Genomic DNA, 15776 nt, shown 5'->3' on the forward strand with positions numbered 1-15776 from the left:
AACTGATACCTCCCCAGTTTATGGCAAAAAATCTTGATGTTAGTCCCTAAGTGAACTTCACTAGCAACCTCCCTCCAGCCGGACAGTTCGCCTTTCAGCATGACCCATTGTAGTCCCCCTTTAGCCCCATTCCCACCTTTCAATCTCATCTTAATCCCCATCCTCTCAATTTAAATAATAATTTCCCACGTGAAACTGTATCAAATGCTTTACTGACATTCAAGTAAATTAGATCTACTTCACTTCCTTTATGTAGAAAGTTGGTTATCTTCTTAAAGAAAGAACTTGGGTTGGTCTGGCACAATCTATCTTTTGTAAAACCATGTTGTATTTTATCCCAATTATTGTTTATCTCTATGGCCTTAACCACTCTCTGGGGGACATGGATCAATGTTCACGTTGCACTCCCAGTCAGTGCCTGGCCCAAGCCGGGGAAGCTAATGATCCAACCAGTGGACCAAATTTGGTGATGAATCCTGGTCAGGGGCCACCTGAGGCATGTTGTACATACACCAAGAAGAATTACTCTCTCTTTCAAAAGATCTTGCATACAATTTAGGTCAAATTAACAAGCCTGTAAATTTTCTGGATCACTCCCCACTCCCACTTTCTTAAATATAGCTACAGTATATTTGCAATTCTCCAGTCATAGGGTATGACTCCCAAGTTTATTGATTCATTAAAATCCTTGCCATTGGGCTTGTAATTTCATGTGCCAGTTCCTTTAATGTGGATGGAGGTTATTCAGCCCTCCCGATTTGGTCTCATTAAGCTGTTTGAGTTTAGCTTCCATCCTTGTTCCCATTCGCCACCCTGTCAGTGACCTTCAAATCCTCATTACCCTTATTAAAAACCAAGTCAAAGTATTCATTTAGGTGTTGGGCCATACCTAGATTATCTTTAATCTCCACTCCATCCTCAGTGCTTAGTGGTTCCATTTATTCTTTCCTTGTTTTCTTTATATTTAAATGGCTAAATAACCGTTCATTATTGATTTAATTTCCTTTGCAAGGTCCAATTCTGTTTGGCTTTTGGCAGTTCTCACATTTTCCCTATGCTTTCTGACCTCCAAGATGTAGCTTTCCTTGCTGATCCACCATTTCTTCCATTCCTTGTGGGCTTTCTGCTTTCTCTTAATAACCTGTTTGAGATGCTTGTTCATCCATTTGGTCTGTGACCCTTCCCTACAATTCTTCTCCTTTGCTTGGGATGCAGGCTTCAGAGAGTTGCTGCAACTTTGACTTAAAAGTAATTCTAGGCTTCCTCCACATTCAGATCCTTCTTCAGTCCAGTCCACTTCCCTAACTAATTCCCTTAATTTTTTAAGTCTGCCCATTTGAAATCAAGGACCCTGGCTGAAGACCTATTTTTGTTTATCCTTCCATTTAGTTTAAAGTGAATTAATTCAAGATCACTTGAACCTCTACAATGAGTTCTTCTCTAAGGGCCTTGTTACTTACAGTACTAAATCTAAAATGGCATCACCTTTTGTTGGAGTAAGATATTTAACTCTTTCATCAGTGAAGCCAAGGAAACAGCCACCCTTAAACTGCTAGTGTTAGTGGCGTAGATCTATATAATAATTAACTGACTTAAATTCAACCCACATAAGACACAATTGATATTGATAGATAAGGGCAAAGAAAGTGCATGAATGGCTGAGGGTTGTACCAACAATTTCAGATGGAATGTTTTCTAAGCCTTTGCCAGTACCAGCTGCAATTGTGAGGTCATAATGGGGATGTCACTACTCTTGCAGTCATAGATACAGCTATTAAGTAACTGAATAAAGGGAGAAAACTAGAACAGAGTAAAGCACATCTTACTTTTTCTGGTGAGAGGTGGTGCGACGAGTGCAGAAGACCGCAACAATCACCACTATCACAATGGTGATCACTCCAACAGATACTATTATGACTAGAAGCATATTGCTATCCAGGGGGGATGTGGGGCTTCCATGAGGACTGTTACTGCCTGTAAGAGGGGTGGGGGGGGGGAGAGGAAAGCACTTGTTATACAAAGCATTTACTTGAGAAAAAGCTCCACACCGCAGGATGCAAAAAGGAATCAACAGTAATGGGGAGCCTGAAGGAAGTACAGAGTGTCAGATAGAAACTAATCTTGGCTCAGCTGGTGCATTTCATATTAAGTACTCTCGCTCTTATCTTTTGTTATTTAAACATTTGCACATCATCACCTGATTATGACCATGTATAATTACCTGATTATGGCTCTGTACAATTATTCTTTTCTCCTATATAACATTTTGCTGATCTATTTCCACATGATAGCCCATTAAAAATTACGTAATGATACCTACAGTTGCTGCTAAAACCATTCAGGTGTGGTGAGACACCCAACTATATCACAATAAAGAGGTTCAATACGTGAGAGGCTGGCATAGTTAACCTGCAAAGCAGCAATGAGTCTTCACATTAAAATGTATTTGCATGAGCACTTCTGATTAAGAGAAAAGAATTGTTATATAAAAATCAATCGGTTAAGTCCTATTTGTACTGAAAATGTTGAGACAGGATAATATGCCAATAGATAGGCACAGGGTATGCTTATATATAATGACATCTGATCAACTGCTCCCCTTAGCAATCTCTAAGGAGTCTCCAAGGGAACAACGAACATGCTCATTGCATGTCACTGGACCAACTAATGTAAGAATTCTATCACCTGACTGTATCTCCTTCTGAGGCCCCACAGGTTCTCCCACTCTACTACTGTTGTTGAGGATGCCTGGGCGGGTCCCAGCAGAGATTAGGGCAAGAGGACAGAAGCCCACTGGAACACACACTCCAATACCCCAATAGTCTGGGGCTGTAAGAGTGCCATCTGCAGGGGCCTTCCCATTACCTATCCGCGCCTCAGTTTCCTCATCTGTGAAATGGGGATAATGACACTGACCTTCCTTTGTAAAGAGCTTTGAGATGCACTGGTGACAAGTGCTATAAAGAGCTACAGATTATTATTATTATTATTATTACCTAACTCCCTATTCAGTTACCCCTTCCTGCACCATGTGTCTCCAATGTCCAGACAGTCTTCTGTCATATGAATGAACTCATTATCCCTGCCCTGCCCTGGAACTTTGGAAATATTGGAATCTGGAGTTTGTGGCCCAGGGTACCACTGTTTCTGTAATGGGTCTGACCTGGATCCTTGAACTTGGGCAAAAGTTTACTTCTGGATCTGAATTTTGTGGCATCTCAAATTAAAACAAAACAAAAATAACAATCAAGCACACAAATTACATTTTTGTTCAAAGAAAATAGTTTCCCAGGGGTGGCTCAGAAGTATAAGTTTCAAAGTAAAATATAAACCTTTAATTTCAAATATCTTCCATAATTTAAAACAAAATCCATCCCAGCATGCTGCTTCCAGAGAACAGCACTGTGCTAATAGCAGCTCTCTTCTTTTACAGTCCAAGCCTCTAGGATGTTGGGGAATTGTACTTTGCTGTCTCTAGAAAGATGTCTGGTGGACGGTGAAAGGGAAGACGGGCCTGAAAACATATCCAGGAAAGCTGACAAGTATGCAATGAAAAAGACCCTGCTGGAACTAAAGGGTATCAGGCATTCCTTTGGACACAGTAACCACAGTTAATACATTATTGGCATTACTACAATGATCATTTTTCTTTAAAATAAGATACATTTTATGCAGCTGTAACCAGTGGTACCTCAGTGCAAGGCTTTCATGATACTAAATGCAAATGAGGGGAAGGTTTAAGAGCAAGATTTTTTTCTTCTTGACCCTATTATGTCACTGGTACATAGTGGCAGTCGTTTTAAACTAGGCTGGGAAAAGGTTTGGTGACATAATTGAAATCTGGTGCTTATAAACATTTTTGATCCCATTTGTTCTTTCACGGTGGACAAGGACTATATTATAGTAACATGCTAAATTATTTTCCCAGTCTTATTTGTGAACTGCTAATATCAAATGGTTCATAAAAGGGGAAAACTGCAATTATTGGAAAAGATGTGTTCAGGGCTGTAAATAATAGCTTCATATTTTAGGAGACATATCACATCACACACCATTATACCAAGACATACTGAATTTCAGCCTAATAGGTCTCTGCTGAAATGCTTTATAAAGGACTTACCACTCATGGGTGGTTTGTAGTCAGGTCCTATATCCAATGGCCGACTTCCTTTTCCTGCAGACCCTAATGCTGGGGAAAAAAATTACATTAATAAATACCATTTATGTGATAAACTTTCTTCATCTCCTAGCTATTCATTTCCAAAACCTGTATCATCTTGGACCTATATTGTACAAGTTTTGTTTTCATATGGACATAAATAGCAAATACACTCCACCGGAGATGTTCCCAACAAGTCCAGCAAACTCTGAATACCTCCAAACACAGAAACAGTTGAGAAGGGCTACCACCTAACAGGCGGATACTGCTTTTCTCAGTAAGTTGGGCTGTTTCCTTTTTATTACATTTTTAAAATATCAATAAAAAGAGAGGATGATTTGTAACCATGATAGCCAATAGACTTCCTAGATGCTTACATTTGGGGTTATATCTACTTGGGCATCACTGAACAATAGCATATACAACATGCTAAGTTCCTTTTTCTGGCCCCAGAATTACAAGCCTGGTTAGGAGACAGAAACATATAAACAATGGGAATGTATCTTAGACGTAGTCAGTCTTTGCTTATCCATACAAGCTTGCAAGGCAATTTTTTTGGTGCTCCTCCCCGCACCCGGAAAGTGACACTGCAGTCAGAAAAATCTTTTTAGTGGACGTTAAGAGAACAAGTCTAGCTGCTTCTGGACTGTCTTTCAGAGACAACACACTTAAAAATTACTTAAAGTTCTGGACAGAGCAGTGTGATTAGTGGATGACAATGGAGGTACATCTATTTGCCAGCTGATTCATTACTAAACTGAAGGCAAATAACATATTCACTTCAAGAATCTGAACTACTGTTACCTAGTGGAACAAAAGAATAACAAAGACACCTCAACTTTTCCTCATTTATGTAGGACAGTCTTATAATATGGATCCAGATATCCTCCAATCACACAAGCTGAAAATTGTTCCACTTTACTGCAGTTTTGTAACCATGCGGGAGCCAGTCCTGTCTGTGTTCTGTGCACATCGAAAATTCCTACTGAATTCAGAAGTGCCTTGCTTTTGTAACCATACTACCTGATATTTTCAGCCCTTGTAAGCGAAGCGGGCTTACATTTAGTAACTGGATAGGAAGCCTCTCAGAAAGTTAGGTGCTGTAGGAGGTGTTGCTTAATGTGAGACCTCCCCATTACAATAGTAAACCAGTGCAGCATAGAATGCACTATGCTGAATTACACTCACTTCAACAGGCTTTGGACAGAACTGGTTATACACTGGGTAACTCCACTGTCTTCATAGGGTCTTAGTCCCACAGTGGAAGGGGGCCATGTGAGCTTCTTGGAGAGCTGCTGCTCAGGGATGGGAACCCCCTGGGACTCCAGCCTCCAAAATCATTCAGGATGCACTTTCTGCTCCACTATGTGCTAGCTGAGAGGCGCGTGGGAATTGGTGGCCTCTGCTGCAGGTGATGGACATCTCAGGTACTTAAAGCCATGGCCTAGAGGAGGGAAGTGCCTAACTGCAGAGACTGCAGCTGCCTAGGGCTAGTGCTGAGGATTTAGAGTCCATAGTGTTGCCGTTGCAAGGTTCAAGCATGTTCAGCCTGGGAATTGACACCATGTAGCTACAGCTATCTAAGGCTGGACCTCTGGCAATTGGCCCCATGGCTGTAGCCAGAGAAGCTGCAGATGGCTCTGTGACTACTGGGGGCCATTAAGCTAGGAGCAGATAAAGAAACTGGAGTTAACCTCAAGGAACAGAGGTCACCTGTAGGAAAGGAATGTCAAGGGAAGCAGGGAAAGAGGACTTGCAGGGGAGAATAGCGTCCAAGGTAGAAGGGAAACAGGCATGGGGAGAGGTAGTGCTGACCAGGTAGTAGACTAGTATGCAGATGGGAGCAGAGGGAGAAAAGCTGGTGACTTGGGGTTCCTAGGGCCTAAGTCCTCACTTTGGGGAAATGGTGTTTGCAAGTGTCTTGCTCAAATAGTAGGATGGGTGCTGAGGGAGGCATTTGTCAGAATTGATCAGGTATCTACTGGCTTTGGAACTTTGAGCTGAGACCAGAACCATATACAGTGACTGGTGACATAGGGTGGTACTGGAGACATGGCTATAGAAGGTCTGAATGAGGAGGGAGATAAATCTGTGGGGAGTTTCCCCTGATCACTGCTCACTGTGGACACTGGTAAACCCACATGGGTGTACAGCTAAATGAGAAAAGCAGGGGGCTGAGGGAGCTGTGTATGGCAATGCATATAGTCATGCAGAGGTGTGTGATCAAAATGAAAAATGTCTCTGAGATTCAGTACCGGATATACTATGGCACCAATGGCACTGCCAGACCAGGCCCACAGTTGGAGAGCACAATGACTACATGGGGGCCCACAAATATGTTTGGCACTGGGACCCACAAAAGGTTAATCCGGCCCTGATACAAGTGACCTAATAATTAGAGTGCAGCTCTCTTTTTATTTTACCATATGTTCACTATTATTATAACTCAGAACTAATTTAGGTAATCTGCTGCAGCAGCAAGACACACAGAATCACAAGTTCAAATCTAGTGTCAGCACCCCTACTGAGTCAGCAGAACCTTTCTAGCAGAGAAGATACAACAGAGACAAGTGCAAGAAAAAACATCAAATGCGCAGCTACAAAATGGGGAACAGCTGGCTAGGTGGTAGTACTGCTGGAAAGGCTCTGCGGGTTACAGTGGATATGACTGAACAGGAGTCAAAAAAGTGATGCGGCTGCAAAAAAGGCTAATATTCTTGGGGAGTATTTACAATGGTGTCATATATAAGAAATGGGAGGTAACTGTTCCACTCTATTTGGGACTGATGAGGCCTCGGCTGGATTTCTGTGTGCAGTTTTGGGTGCCACACTTTAAAAAAGATGTGGACAAATTGGAGAGAGTACACAGGAGAGAAAAAAAGAAGTAATAAAAGGTTTAGAACCCTGGCCTGTAAGGAAAGATTAAAAAAACGGGGTATGTTTAGTCCAGAGAAAAGACAACTATGGAGGGATAAAAGACTTCACATATGTTAAGGGCTCTTATAAAGAGGACAGTGATCAATTGTTCTTCTTGTCCCCCGAAGGTAGGATAAGAAGTAATGGGCTTAATCTGCAGTAAAGGAGATTTAGGTTAGATATTAGGAAAATTATTTTAACTCTAAGGATAGTTAAACTGCAAGGGAGCTTGTGGAATCCTGTCATTGGAGGTTTAAGAACAGGTTGGACAAACACCTGTCAGGGATTGTCTAGGTTTATTTGGTCATGCCACAGTGCAGGGGGCCGGACTCAAAGTGCCTTCCAGCCCTACAATTCTGTTTCTATACATATATCCTGGTTCTTTCTCCACTGACTTATCATTAAAATAATGACAATACAAAATTGCTATTATGCCAAAGTTAGAATAATAGAAGAGGTTGATGGTAAATGTGTGGCAACACACACATTCACTTTTTACACCTACATATATATATATACACAGTTAGAAATGTGAAAAATAGATGCCCAGTATGACAGATATTGCAATCCTATGCGATATCTTTGGGGAGCATACTGTATTAAGTTTGTTTCACTGTGGGCCAGGGACTGTATGCAACTCCAAGGGGGAGAATTATTACAGCTCCTCTAGAAACCAAAAACAGTAGGAGGTGATTAAGTTGAATCCCCTAGGTGGAAAACACATCTAGAGAGGTTTCCCCACCCAGGGGAGGACTGCATATGAAGGTTCAAACTCGATTTTCCAGAGATCAACAGACAAAGGGCTTTTGGCATAACAAGACAGTATTTAAATTAACTCAGGCCTTCTTTCTGATCCAGCAAACAGACAGGACTTTTTGTCCAAAGGCGGTCCCCAATCCTTGCAGAAGGGTTGGAAAGATTTTGGCCCACTAAGGCCTCTATGACTGATGGGGTGACCTTTGGTAAGTTTCTAATACGCATCTAGGAAATTTTATTGCTTTTATGTTTTCTCTGTAATTTAACCTTAAGAATAAAGGTGCTGCTTAGAAAGAGCTGTGTGGTAACTTGTAACTGGTGCATAGCTCTTGGAGAGAAGGCAAAGCACAGGCACTGGCCTTTAGGCAGACTGGCTTGCTGGGGATATCACAGTGTAAGGCAGGGAACTGTGCTGCCTTAAACCCCCTAGAGTCAGGAGGGAGAGACACGTGACACTGGGAGACGGAACCCTCCATCAAGGGTTGTATGTGCCCTCAAGGAACCACAGAAGGGGAATACAGATGCAGTTACCCTGAAATTTTGACACCCAAATCCCTACAATTCTGCAGTCATGAAAGAAGGCTCATAAGGTTAAGACATCATCCTGATTAAGATGGGAAGTTGAAAAAGCAATAAAAATGATTATAGAGATATAATGGAAACAGGGGGAAGTTGACAGCAATCTCTATAAATTAACAGTTACGCAATACAGACAATTGATAAGGGCTCAATGAAAAAGACAGAAAATACACTAGATTAAAGACAGTAAGAAGGAATTTGTTAAATATATGAGAAATAAAATAAATTCTAACAATTGTGTAGGTACATTGCTAGATAGAAATGGTAAAATTGTCAATGCAGAAAGGATAGATGTGTTGAGTAAGTATTTTTGTTCTGTATTTGGAAAGAAACTGGATAAAATATTCACATCTTACAGTGATAATGAAATACAGTAATAGGCAAAATGTTAAACAGCAAGTACTGAAGGTAAACATTTTTAAATCTGCAGGACCAGATAACTTGCAATTAAGAGTTTTGAAAGAATTGGCCAAGGAGTTCTCTTACCCATCGACATTGGTATTTAACAGATATTGGAACATCATTGGGGAAGCATCAGAGGACTAGGAAAAAAAGCTAATGTGCCAGTATTTTAAAAGGGTAAATGGGATGGCCTGGATAACTTTAGTCTGGTAATATCTGGACATTGAACCACATATTGAAACCAGGCAAATCATGGAAAGGCTGATATGGAATGGAATCACTAAAGAATTAAAAGATGGTAGCATAATTCATGCCTACTTTTATGTAAAATGGATCTTGTCAAACTTGATACAATTTTTTGGATCAGATTATGAATTTGGATGACAAAGGTAATTGTGCAGACATAACATATATAGACTTCTGTAAGGTATTTTACTTAATACTGAACAACATTCTGATTAAAATTAGCAATACACAAAATCAACGCGGCACACACTAAATGGATTAAAAACTGGGTAACAGATAGATCTTAAAAACTTCTAACAGGAATCATAGGACTGGAAGGGACCTCAAGAGGTCATCTAGTCCAGTCCCCTGCACTCATGGCAGGACTAGGTATTATCTAGACCTGGGATAGGCAACCTATGGCATGCGTGCCAAAGGCGGCACATGAGCTGATTTTCAGTGGCACTCACACTGCCCGGGTCCTGGCCACTGGTCTGGGGGGCTCTGCATTTTAATTTAATTTTAAAAGAAGTTTCTTAAACATTTTAAAAACCCTTTTTACTTTACATACAACAATAGTTTAGTTATATATTACAGACTTATAGAAAGAGACCTTCTAAAAACGTTAAAATGTATTACTGAAACGTGAAACCTTAAATTAGAGTGAATAAATGAAGACTTGGCACACCACTTCTGAAAGGTTGCTGACCCCTGATCTAGACCATTCCTGACAGGTGTTTGTCTAACCTGCTCTTAAAAATCTCCAATGATGGACATTCCATAACCTGCCTAAGCAATTTATTCCAGTGCTTAACCACCCTGACAATGGTTTTCCTAATGTCCAATCTAAACCTCCCTTGCTGCATGTTAAGCCCATTGCTTCTTGTCCTATCCTCAGAGGTTAAGAACAATTTTTCTCCCTCCTTCTTGTAACAACCTTTTATGTACTTGAAAACTGTTATGTCCCCTCTCAGTCTTCTCTTCTCCAGACTAAACAAACCTAATTTTTTCAATCTTCCCTCATAGGTCATGTTTTCTAGACCTTTAATCATTTTTGTTGCTCTTCTCTGGACTTTCTCCAATTTGTCCACATCTTTCCTGAAATGTGGTGCCCAGAACTGGACACAATACTCCAGTTGAGGCCTAATCAGCGTGGAGTACAGCAGAAGAACTACTTCTTGTGTCTTGCTTACAACACTCCTGCTAATACATCCCAGAATGATGTTCACTTTTTTTGCAACAGTGTTATACTGTTGACCCATATTTAGCTTGTGGTCCACTATGACCCCCTGGTCCCTTTCTGCAGTAATCTTTCCTAGGCAGTCATTTCCCATTTTGTATGTGTGCAGCTGATTGTTCATTCCTAAGTGGAGTACTTTGCATTTGTCCTTATTGAATTGCATCCTATTTACTTCAGACCATTTGTCCAGATCATTTTGAATTTTAATCCTATCCTCCAAAGCACTTGCAACCCCTCCCAGCTTGGTATTGTCCACAAACTTTATAAGTGTACTCTGTATGCCATTATCTAAATCATTGATGAAGATATTGAACAAAACCGGATCCAGAACTGATCCCTGCGGGACCCCACTCATTATGCCCTTCCAGCATGACAGTGAACCATTGATCACTACTCTCTGAGAATGGTTTTCCAACCAGTTTGCACCCACCTTATAGTAGCTCCATCTAGGTTACATTTCCCTAGTTTGTTTATGAGAAGGTCATGTGAGACAGTATCAAAAGTTTACTAAAGTCAAAGATCATTATCCAAAATGGGTGTTTTTAGTGGGATCCTGCAATTAACTGTTCTTATCTCAATATCATCAAACATGATTATCAATGGTCTGAAAGAATATATAAATTAATTGCTGGTAAAGTTTGTAGATGACATAAAAACTGGCAGAGTGGTAAATAATAATGAAAGATTAGTTCTACAGAGCAAAGTGGATCACTTGGTAAGCTGGGCTCACCTGATCAATATGCATTTTAATACAGCCAAGTGCAAGAGTACACATTTAGGAACAAAATTTCACACAGAGGCAGGGGACTGTATTTTGGAAATCAGTAACTCTGAAAGGAACTTAGGGATAATGGTGAATAACCAACTCAACAGAAGCTCCCAGTGCTTTGCAGTGGCTAGAAGAATTAACACAAGATGAGGTGGTAATATAATTGAATACAGCATTGAGACTGTGGGTAAAATTTTCAAAATGCCTACGTGTATCTTAAGAGGTAAAGTCAAGGTTTCAAAAGTGACTTAGGCACTTTGCAGGCTACATCTCACAAAAAGCCAATGAGACTTGGGCTCCTAAGTGCCTAAGTCACTTTTGAAAACTTCACCTTGCATGTTATGTCATTTAGGCACTTTTGAAAAATTCACCCCATTGCTGGAATACTGTGTCCAGTTCTAGGGTCCACACTTTGAAGTGATTAATTGGAAAGGGTTCACACAAGCACCACAAGAATGATCAGAGGTCTTAGTACCTGCCTTACAGGGAGGACGAAAGACATTTCATCTATTTAGTTTAGCCAAGAGAAATTAAGAAGTGTCTTGATTACAGTCTGTATGTACCTACACACGGAGAAGATTTTTAATACAGACAGCTCTTTAGTCTAGAAGACAACGGCTACTGCAATCTCATGGCTACAAACTGAAGCTAGACAAAATGTGACTAGAAATAAGATGCACATTTTTAACAGTTATTATTAATTAACCAGTGGAACAACTTACCTAGAGAGATGGTGAATTCTCCATCACTTGAGGAAAAAAAAATGGTTACTAACCTTTCCGTAACTGTTGTTCTTCAAGATTTGTTGCTCATATCTATTCCACTTTAGGTGTGGTGTGCACTGCATGCACCATTGCTGGAGATTTTTCCCTCAGTGGTATCCAGTGGGCTGGCTCTAGCACCCTCTTGTGGTGCACACTCATGCGCCAGTATAAGGGGACCGGCTGGCCCTGCATCCTCTCAGTTCCTTCTTGTTGGCTAACTCTGACAGGGGGCAGGCGGGTGGGTCGTGGAATGGACATGAGCAACGCATCTGGAAGAACAACAGTTACAGAAAGGTTAGTAACCATTTTTAATTCTTTGAGTGCATGCTCATGTCCATTCCATGTTAGGTGACTCACAAGCAGTATCCAAGGAGGTGGGCACAGAGTTCTTGGACATGCAGATTGAAACACTGCTCTTCAAAAGTTGGCACCATCTCTAGCCTGCTGAGTGATGGCGTAATGGGAGGGGAAGATACTGACGACCAGGTCGCTGCTCTGCAGATGTCTTGGATCGGGACTTGGGCCAGGAAAGCTGCTGCTGAAGCATGAGCTCTTGTTGAATGAGTGGTCAAAATGGCAGCAGGTGGAATGCCCGCCTGCTCATCACACATATGAATACAGGAGGTGATCCAGGATGACATTCTTTGGGATGAAACCGGTAGGCCTTTCATCATGTCTGCTATTGCCACAAAGAGCTGCCCGGGTTTGGTTCTCTCAATGTAGAAGGCCAGGGCACATCTAACATCCAACAAGTGGAGATGCCACTCCTCTGCATTCCTATGCTCTTTCGGGAAGAAAACTGGCAGGAAAATAGGCTGGTTACTGTGAAACTGCGAGACCCCCTTTGGAAGGAATGCTGGGTGGGGGCGCAGTTGAACCTTGTCCTTAAAGAATACTGTATATGGGAGTTCTGACATAAAGGCCCTAATTTCGGAGACCTTCCCCTCGGTAATCACTATTAGGAAGGCAAGAAACATCAAGAAACACTTCCACTTGGCTAGATAAGTTGCTCTAGTAGATAGTTTCCTACTACCTAGCAAGATCTGGCCAACTTGTTCTGAACAGGCCTGTTTCTTCAGGTTCAACTATGGAGCTTCCATGCAGTCGGGTTAAGCACCCAGAGGTTTGGGTGGAGTAAATGGCTGTGGTCTTGTGAGATCAGGGCCAGGCAGGGTGGAAGTGGCAGCAAGGGCACTAGTGACATGTCCAGCAGTGTCCGTCTCATTGGCCACTGTGGCACAAGGAACTATGGAAGGAGGGTGGAAGTACAAGAATTCGTGTCCCTTGGCAGGCACATAGTACTTCTTCTCTGCCCTCTTTCAAGTGGGAGGAAGAGAAGATGGGGTATGCCATAAGGATCTGACCATACCCATAATGGCTTCATTGACAGGTAGGGCCTCCTTTGACGGGGCTGCTGTGGCCAAAGTGTCAATGAGGCTATGTGAGGACTCTTTAAGAACCCCCACCCTCCAAGTCTAGGTTAGAAGCCATCCTTTTAAAAGCTTGTGGTAGGCATTAAAGTCAGCCTGGGGAGGAGGAGGAAAAAGCCTGTACCAGCAGGGGGCCCTCCTCTTATTCTTCAGCCCCAGCTATTTCCCCCCAGGCCTAAGTCCTGTGTGTCAGTACCAGGCTCAGTACCAGAGTCCGGGTCTGTTGCCAGATTGTGAGTTGGAGGAGCCCTCCTCTCGGACAGTACCGTGATTCTGCTGGCACCACGATGATGGCTGGCATCAGCAGATGGTCCTGCACTGGACTCAATGTCATTTGCGATTAGCGATGAGTTGATGGTGCTGCTAATGTGCAGTGGAGGTGTAGCCTGACATGGGTTGTACTCCGCTGCACTCCCCTTGTTTGTCCTTCCTCAGTACCGGGTAGCATCCCCTCTCAGACCGTTGCTTCTTATGCTTCTTTCTTGGTATCGGAGATGGAGAATGGTGCTGAGAAGCATGCAGTGCCGGAGATACTCTTTGCATCAAAGCCGAGGTGCTCGTAGCTGAGTCCAATCGGCTTGGCTCTGACACTGGTTTAAGTGCAACTTCCCTTAGGATAGCCTTTAGTCTAGCCTCCCTGTTCTTCTTTCTATGAGGCTTGAAATCCCGGCAGATTTGGCAACACTGTCATATGTGCACCTTTCCCAGACACTTTATACAGCTGGAGTGTGGGTTGCTCACTGGCATACGCCTGCTGCAGGAGGCGCAGGGTTTGAAGCCTGGAGACTGAGGCATTCCCGGCTCCAGGGGTGAAAGAAGCCCCTCTAAGCTAAGACGGGAGGGGGGGAGTCTAACTACACCTCTACCCCAATATAACGCAACCCGATGTAACACAAATTCAGATATAACGCAGTAAAGCAGGGCTCTGGGGAGGCGGGGCTGCTCGCTCTGGCGGATAAAAGCAAGTTCGATATAACGCGGTTTCACCTATAACACGGTAAGGTTTTTTGGCTCCTGAGGACAGCGTTATATTGGGGTAGAGGTGTATATACACTAATTCTATCTAACTATGTACACTACTACATGAAATTAAGACTAATATAACTAGAGAATAACAGGAAAAAAAAGACTGAATGACCGCCTTGCCAAAGCAAGAGGAGCTGTTCTAGCTATGGTCACGGATGGTAAAAAGGAACTGAGAGGTGCAGGGCAGGCTAGGCCCCTTATACTAGTGCATAAGCTTGCAGCACCAGAGCTGGCCTGATGGATACCACTGAAGGTAAATTCTCCAGCAATGGTGCATGTGATGTGTGCACACCTAACATGGAGTGGACATGAGCAAGCACTCAAAGAACTAGAAGTTCTTCTAAAATTCAATCACATGTTGGCGTGTCTATAGTTCAATCACAATTTATGGGCTTGCTGCAGTGACAACCGAGTGAAATTCTATGACTTGTGTTATGCATCGAGAGGTCAGACTAGATGATCATAATGGACTAATCTAGACCCCTTTCGCATAGTGACTCTCAGTCAGTCTGGCAAATATCTAATTCCTAGAATGAGGGATTGATAGATTATCCTTTCAACTCTTCGGAGTTTTCACATCTCATGCTACCTTGACAACAGTTCTATCTGTAAGATGCTGAACCCGATCATCCTCTCACAGCAGTTTTACACCATTGTAATTGAGAGAAGAAATGGGCCCACTAGCCTAAGGATTGCAAGCAATTGTTCTCCTCCTCCAAAACTGATCATCTACTATACACATTGCCTTTTGTCTTTGTACTTGACCAATGTGCAACACACAGATAGCTTCAACAGGGAACCTGTTCTACTGTGTGCCAACACCTGTGCTACAAGGAAGGAGAATGGAGGGGCAAAGTGTCATACTATGTATGTAAGGAGAAACACTGTGGGAAAAAGATTTGAAAATGTATTCTGAGATAACATACCCATCAATATGTGGCTAATGCAGAAATAAGAAGAACCACAGAGGTCAGAGATTCAGTCCACTCTCTGTGGGCTGGTTTGTTCCCTATATTCTCCAGTGCTTTTCCCATCACTTCTCGAGAGACACTATTCCACAGTCTAACAGATCTTGTTGTCAAGAAGTTTTTTCTGCTATTCAGCCTATGCTTTTCTTTTCTTCATTTCACCCATTGCTCCTAGTTTGTCACCTCTTCAGAGCTCTATTATATTTACAGGAATTATAAAACAAACGTCTCCTGCTTTTCATATATGCATTTTTGAATTAAAAGTTCTATGCAATTATGAACACTAACAAAATGTTACTGTGATAAAACTTTCCTCCCTTAGGATGCTCATGCTGTACGAAGGACATGAATTCAGTTATCTGCAGAACTGAGGTTAGAAGAGCAGTGCAAAAGAGACAGTGCAGCAACTTTTATTTAAAACACAAAGTTTTAGTCTTTCCCATCCCTTTGGGATAGAGACTGTGATAGCAGCCAGGGTTTTTGCAACCAAAGGCTGGATAAGAGTTTATTCCTCAGCTGCCCTCAGTCATTACTGTTTGGTT

General features: G+C 42.1%; 1 protein-coding gene across 10 annotated transcripts in view; it reads right to left on the reverse strand.

The window, feature by feature from the left end:
• NEO1 (neogenin 1) overlaps positions 1-15776 on the reverse strand; it is a 535617-nt gene that overhangs the window by 55222 nt on the left and 464619 nt on the right. For all 10 annotated transcript variants that reach the window (XM_034783480.1, XM_034783479.1, XM_034783474.1 and 7 more), the window contains 2 exons: positions 4121-4189; positions 1827-1974 (listed from right to left, as the gene is read on the reverse strand). In XM_034783480.1, coding sequence (XP_034639371.1) covers positions 1827-1974; positions 4121-4189 — 217 coding nt within the window. The remainder of the gene's footprint in view (positions 1-1826; positions 1975-4120; positions 4190-15776) is intronic.

Source organism: Trachemys scripta, chromosome 10 (genome assembly GCF_013100865.1).
Source record: "Trachemys scripta elegans isolate TJP31775 chromosome 10, CAS_Tse_1.0, whole genome shotgun sequence".
Classification (NCBI taxonomy): domain Eukaryota; kingdom Metazoa; phylum Chordata; order Testudines; family Emydidae; genus Trachemys; species Trachemys scripta.